The 6374-nt window shown below is 44.3% G+C and overlaps 1 protein-coding gene across 8 annotated transcripts in view; it reads left to right on the top strand.

Moving 5' to 3' along the window:
* PTPN13 (protein tyrosine phosphatase, non-receptor type 13) overlaps positions 1 to 6374 on the top strand; it is a 278246-nt gene that overhangs the window by 192649 nt on the left and 79223 nt on the right. For all 8 annotated transcript variants that reach the window (XM_019525962.1, XM_019525959.1, XM_019525958.1 and 5 more), the window contains exon 10: positions 4636 to 4858. In XM_019525962.1, the coding sequence (XP_019381507.1) occupies positions 4636 to 4858 (223 nt within the window). The remainder of the gene's footprint in view (positions 1 to 4635; positions 4859 to 6374) is intronic.

The following is a 6374-nucleotide window of genomic DNA, read 5'->3' as shown; positions in this document are numbered from 1 at the left end:
TTACAAGTATCATCCAGAGGCAGGTGGAGATTCCCTCTGCAGCCAGGCAGTTCATTGATCATCAGTTTCAAAAGAGAGAGCAAGTTTCAGATGGTCCAGCTTCTCTGAGCGTTCTCATCATGGCTGTTGCCCCCTCCTCCTGGGCAGTCCTTAACTTATGACCTTATGACATCATTTACTTGATCCAATGAAGGCCAGCGACTGTTGGCTGCCAGCCTACCAATTTGAAATGTATCACTGGTTTTTGGGTAGACTGGCAGGGTCTCTAGCCCCCTCCCAGTTATGATGACATTCCTTAGCGCCCAGATATGTGAGGCCAGTCACAGAGGCAGAGGGAGCAGGTTTCCCCCTCCCTCTGGAATGTATCCAGCTCAGGTCACAACTCAGGGTTACCTGTTCAACATCTTCATCAATGATGTGGATGAGGGGGTAAAAAGTACCCTGTTCAAATTCGCAGACAACACTAAGATGTGGGTGCCGGGTTTGCGTGTATGGCAGTGTGAGGGGGGGGTGGGTGCATGTGTATGGTAGGGTGTGCGTGTGGGACTCAATCTATGAGCACACACACACACACTCTGCCCCTGCCTACACACACGTACACTGTCCCTGCCTGCTCCCCATACTGTCCCTTCCTGCATACACACACAAATGCCCTGCCTGCATACACACACACACACACACACACTCCCTGCCTGCATACACACACACACACACACACACACCCCTGCATACTGGTGTGACCCTGTGCTCCCCAGTCCAGTGATTCAGCTGGGAGCCACATGGTGCTGGAACAGGGCGAAGGCAGGAAGGGAATGAAATGGCTGCGGGTGGGCGGGGCTGGGCTGTTCAGTCTTGCTGAGGCTCCCCCTGGGCCCTCCTGCCCCTGCTCTTGTCAGCTTTCACAGGCTGCTGGGGCAGATAAATATTAATTTTCTAAATTTTTTAGGGGCTCCATGAGTCAGATAGAATGGTCTGGCAGGTCGGATCCAGCCCGTGGGCCATATTTTGCCTGCCCCTGGCTTATGGCATAATGACATTACAGTATAATGACTTATGCAGTTTAGTATCAAAGGGCATAGTTCCCTGTTGACTTCACAATATCCATAGATCTCATCTGCATACAAACATGCTATATTTTATTCTCCATTAAATTTACTGCCCTTGGTGTACGTCTATCAGGGCAGCCTGTTGAATTATCTATGCAGTAGTTGTAACAGCTCAGCTTTGTAGTAATTGTTGGGAGTATGGAAAGCTACAGCTAATGCCAAAAGAACAATATTGTTGCTCAGCTTTGTCAGACCATCAAGTGTGCTAGTTTGGTATACTCATATGATATCAGAGCCTATGAGCAATTCATCCATTTTATGAATACAGTTGAAGCCTTTTAATGTTGTACAGTTGTTACTGCTGTATTTCCTAAGCCAGTAATTCTCAGTCAGGGTGCTGTGGCACTCTGGGATGCCTTGTGATCCTTACAAAGGTGATGGAGGGTGCCATGCAATGTTAGTACCATTAGGTGTGCAAACACAGGATAAAGCCAGGATTTCAAATGAGAATTCAATAGGAATTCATACTTCTAAAAGCATTCTGTAATGTTGTGGTCTTTCTGAGTTCTTTGCAATAGAAGAATTGCTCCATTATTTTTCTGTAGTCAAAAAACAAGTGAAAACTAAGAGTTGGCATTTTCTAAGGGGTGCCTTGAGTCTAAAAAGTTTGAGAACCACTGCCCTAAGCCTTTTGGAATGCTGTCAATACCATGGAAATGTGTATTCTCCCTCTGTGTCTATTCTCTTCTATTCTTGTTTCATATTTTCTTCCTCCTTTATTTCTTCTTCCTTTTCCTTTCTAGGGGCAGCAACTGACATGGATCTACTCCTTCTCCTGTTACCTTTGTTTTCCAAGTATTTGATAGATTCCACTTCCAGCTCTTCCCTTGCTCCTTGTGTGTCCTCCCTCAGTCAAATCTGCTCCTGATCTTCCCACCCCACTGTTCATTAGAGATTCCTTTACCCCTCCCTCTCCCCAGCTTCCTTCTCTGATCCATATTTGGTCATTTCTGGGTAAGTACATTAGGCAATGAGTTAAGTACCCATGTTTAAAGGTATTAGTCTTCCAGTGGACTGGTCAGCCAGTAGAATTGGCTTAATAATTAACAGAATTAGCCATGGAATCATAGACAAATTCAGGCTGACACTGTGGCCTTAGACCATGTTGTTGAAGGGTAAGGGCACGTATTTTAGATAAGCTGCTACTTGGCATTTGCACAGAGCTTTTCATCTATTCATGATTCTTGACAAATGTTGATCATTAGTGTCATCTTTTCACAGACAGATGAATGGGTTCCTGGTCCTTAAATGTACTGGGTGAATCAGATCATTGCAAAGCTAGGCCTGGTTTTCTATGTATAATCCGTTCACCAAACTATGTATTATAGCAGTTATGGCATGACACATCTGTACAGATGTTTCATGTATGGTTTATTCTGTTTAAGTGCATGGCCTTCAGACTGAAAACAGGCTATGTACATTAAACTCAATGTATACAGTGCTTGTTAACTACAGGAACAGCCTAGCTGTAAGCTTGTTTTACCTCATTAAGACTTGTTACATTGTTTCCCAAAGTGCTTTAGCAGCCTTGAAAAGGACACATATTACAGTAAGTTTCATGAATTAGATAGTTAAACAGTACAGTTATGTGACAAAATAGACTTCCTTTGTGCTAACACTGTTTGCATCTTAGCTGATATGCTGTTAACCAAAGTTTGTTAAAATTTAAGATATAGGCAACAAATTGGGACTGGTGTTATAGTTATGCATTTGTCCAGTATGCATATAGTGGAATTCACTGTACCCCTCTGCCTGGAAACAATGAGGCAGGGAGGAGATGAGGGGGAAGAGTTCCCCCCAACATGGAGCAGAGCCTCCCCTGCTGTGGGGATGGAGGAGTGGGGGGAAGAGCATCCCATAGAGCCCACCCTCCACCCCAAGAAATGGGTGCGAAGATGAGGGAAGAGTCCCTCCTGGGGCCAGGCAGCCTCATAGAGCCCCCTCCTCACCCCGCCACAGGGGAGGGTGGAGGAAGGAGAAGAGTTCCCCCCCCCCCCACCAAACAGAGACCTCCTCCCAGCCCCACAGTGGTGGAGGAGAGGGAGGAAGGGAAAGAGTTCCCCTCTGGGGCCAGGCAGCCCTGTGTGCCTAGATTGCTCCCAGCTGTCAGGGGGCCACTAGGGCGGGCCTGCTGGAGCCTGGCAACCCCCACCCTTGTCAGTTCAGCTTCCCTGTGGAAGGCAGGGCTGCTCTAGCGCCCCTGGACTTCTGGCTTAAGCCACTGCAGGCATGTGCCAAATGTCTATCCACTTGCAAACCAGTTCTCTCTCTGCAGGTTGGACTAACATGCAAAGACTGAATCAATTCAGGCTCAGGCTTTTTAATGTGTGTCCCTCATCTTGGAGAGAAAGATTCATTGTGCCCTGCCCCATCTGTGCATACCTACTCACATAGCAGTCACAGCAAACATTTTGCCTGCTCCAGAAACATGCAGAAATAGTCAAGGCTTGTTTTCCCAGCAGACGGCATGGGTTGGGATGCTTTTCACATGTAAAATATCCTGGCTATAGTCCTAAATGCATATGTAGGAAGTAGACACAAAGGACAACTACTTTTTTTTCCCCTTGTTTTCACATAGAAAGAAAGCTTGAAAAATGTGCCTCCTCCACCAAAAAAAAGAGGTGGTACTCCCTTCCTCCCCAGCTTGTTTTTGACTTCAGAGTATCTGTTCTTCTCTTTCTTTCTGAAGGATTCATGGGATGGCTAGAGAGTGGCAATTGGACTTTCTCAGCCCTCAGTTGTGGGATTGGGGTCATTGAGCTTTTCACAAAGACCCACTTTTCTCTAGTCTTTCTCAGACTCTTATATAAATAGGCATTACCAAAAGCAAACACAAAACAAAGGATAAGATTGATTTATAGCATTTTAAAGGGCAAGACGTCTTTTGCAGCAAACTGAACAGGTGAAAATATTAAAAAATGCAGCAGTTCTGCAGGAATCTGAATGTATATTGCTTTAAACTATAGTGGAATAATACAAAAACAGTAACATTAAATTCCATCTAAGCAATTGATAAAGGCTTTTTTTACAGAATTATATTTTTAGGTATTAAAGGCTCCTGTTAAATACTGACATTAACTTGTGTATTCAGATTCTTTTTAAAATGTGATACTTAAAAAAAAAACTTACCCATGCCCCCTGCTGGAGAAGAGAAGTCTTACTTTTTCAAAGCATTCTTCCTTTTTCCTCTTTGGATTAATTGGTTTTTTTGGTATTGTGTTTTTGTTAGACTGCAGCTGAGCACATATTTGCATACAAATAATTGACAGGCAGTGGTAGAGACTCAGCACATTCTACATGCTTTTTGTATTGATATATTTCTGTGGGATGTTTCAGTTTAAGAAAATTCTGCATTAACTCCTCTGGGCTGGAGTGAACACATGTTGTATGGAATTAATTTATTAGATTTCCTGTATTTCTGGTCTGTTTGCATGTATAGGTGTTTCTCCTGCACACCCATTCTCAGAGAATCTTAGCATGTAAGAATATTTTAATTAAAACGGTGTCTTCTCATTCTCTCCAACTATAGCAGGCAACATGAAACACCCCTTGATGGCAACTTGATAAGCCAAGAAATGATGTTGAAACGTCAAGAGGAGGAAATGGTGCAGCTACAAGCTAGAATGGCACTTAGGCAATCTCGACCTAGCCTCTATCCAGGAGATCCAGTTAGGTCATCAGTGCTTGACATCAGTAGAGATCCTCTGAGAGAGATTGCATTGGAAACAGCCATGACCCAAAGAAAACTAAGGGTAACTCTTTCTTAATTCATTTCAAGAACAATATGGCGATTTATTTTGAAGGCTGAAATCAACTTTATGGTATTTAAGGTTTCAGAATCTTTCCCATTGATCAAGATTCTAAGTTGCAATACTCGAAAGAAATGTGAGATGGCTGTTTTTATCATTGGAGAAACAGGTCTCATCAGACAAACCAGTCCACCTGTTGTGTTGAGGAGTCCATAGGTATACATTCTAGTACAGTGTCAAGAGAGGCATTTAGCTTAATGGGAGATGCTAAGCCAAAAAACAGATCCTTGCCTCTCAAATGTCAGAACTGTAAGGTTCTTCACTGCCACGTGTTGTAATGTGTACATTTTTAGAATGCAGTTTTCTCTGGTGTTTGGTATCCATCTTTTATGTGGTCTCTAGGATGGATCCAAACATATTTCAACAGCATCAGGCATCATTAAACCAACAAGCTGGGACAACTGTGTCTGGCTTTGAAACCAGTCAGAGAATCAGCCATGTTAAAATCCCAATGAGAGCTTCCCCACCCCCGCTACAGTTCACACTGTATTATAATGAGAAATCCTTCTTTCCATTCAAACTCTTACAATGTTGCTCAGAGTAGAACGAAATTAGGACTGAGATGGGTTTCTGGTTCTAGTTTCTCTCATGGCTCTCAGACAGCACAGATTTGATTTAAATCAAATCAGTTTAAATCATTATTTAAATCACTGATCAGGAAGCCTTGATTTAAACATTGTTTTCTACAAAAAATGCATTCTTGTTGTTTGATATAACTTTCATTAAAATATTCCCAAATGGTCTCTTTTATGGCCTGGCAAGCCTACTGCCATGATTGGTTTCCCCTTCTACCATACCATTCCTTCACTAGATCTCAAATCAATGGAGAGGCTATACTCAGAAACTTATCCCTCAAGACTTCTGGAATATTCTGCTCAAAATGGTTCTCTCTTGTTTCTACTGCCCTTCCAAAGGCTGGAGAAGAGCAGGGGAATGAGCAGGGGGCTGGAGACCAGCTTGGGGGGGCGGGAGGCTGTCACCCCTGGGGGGCCTGGGACTCTGCAGACAGGATAGCCCATGTGCTGTGGTGGGGGCTCTGCCCTGTGAGGGGCAGGGGACCATTGACAATGCATAGGGGGTGCACATGCACTCCCTAAGCATGGCAGTGCACCCCCTCAAAAAAGGTGCCGCCGACACTGTCAGTGGTACCTGTAGGCGATTGGTTGCCACTTGCCACCCCAGCCCCCCAGTCTCAAATTTGCATCGCTTCTGTTTGAGCTGCTGCAAGCGCACATGCTTGCATGTGTGGATGTGCCCTGTGAGATTCCTTAAAAGGAGTAGGGAAGTAGGTTTATTCAAAATGTACAGCAATGAAGTAAATTATTGCTGGGGCCCTTGCAAGACAAGACGGGGAATCTGGTTGTCACGCCAGACGACAAAGCCAACATATTTAATAACTTCTTTGCCTCTGTCTTCCTCAGTAAGGACCAGAACTGCCACCTCCCTGCTGGGCCCCCTT

This window comes from Gavialis gangeticus, unplaced genomic scaffold (genome assembly GCF_001723915.1).
Source record: "Gavialis gangeticus isolate Ggan-Ray unplaced genomic scaffold, GavGan_comp1, whole genome shotgun sequence".
Classification (NCBI taxonomy): domain Eukaryota; kingdom Metazoa; phylum Chordata; order Crocodylia; family Gavialidae; genus Gavialis; species Gavialis gangeticus.
The sequence above is the reverse complement of the archived record's forward strand: the minus strand, read 5'-3'. Positions and strand labels throughout refer to the sequence as shown.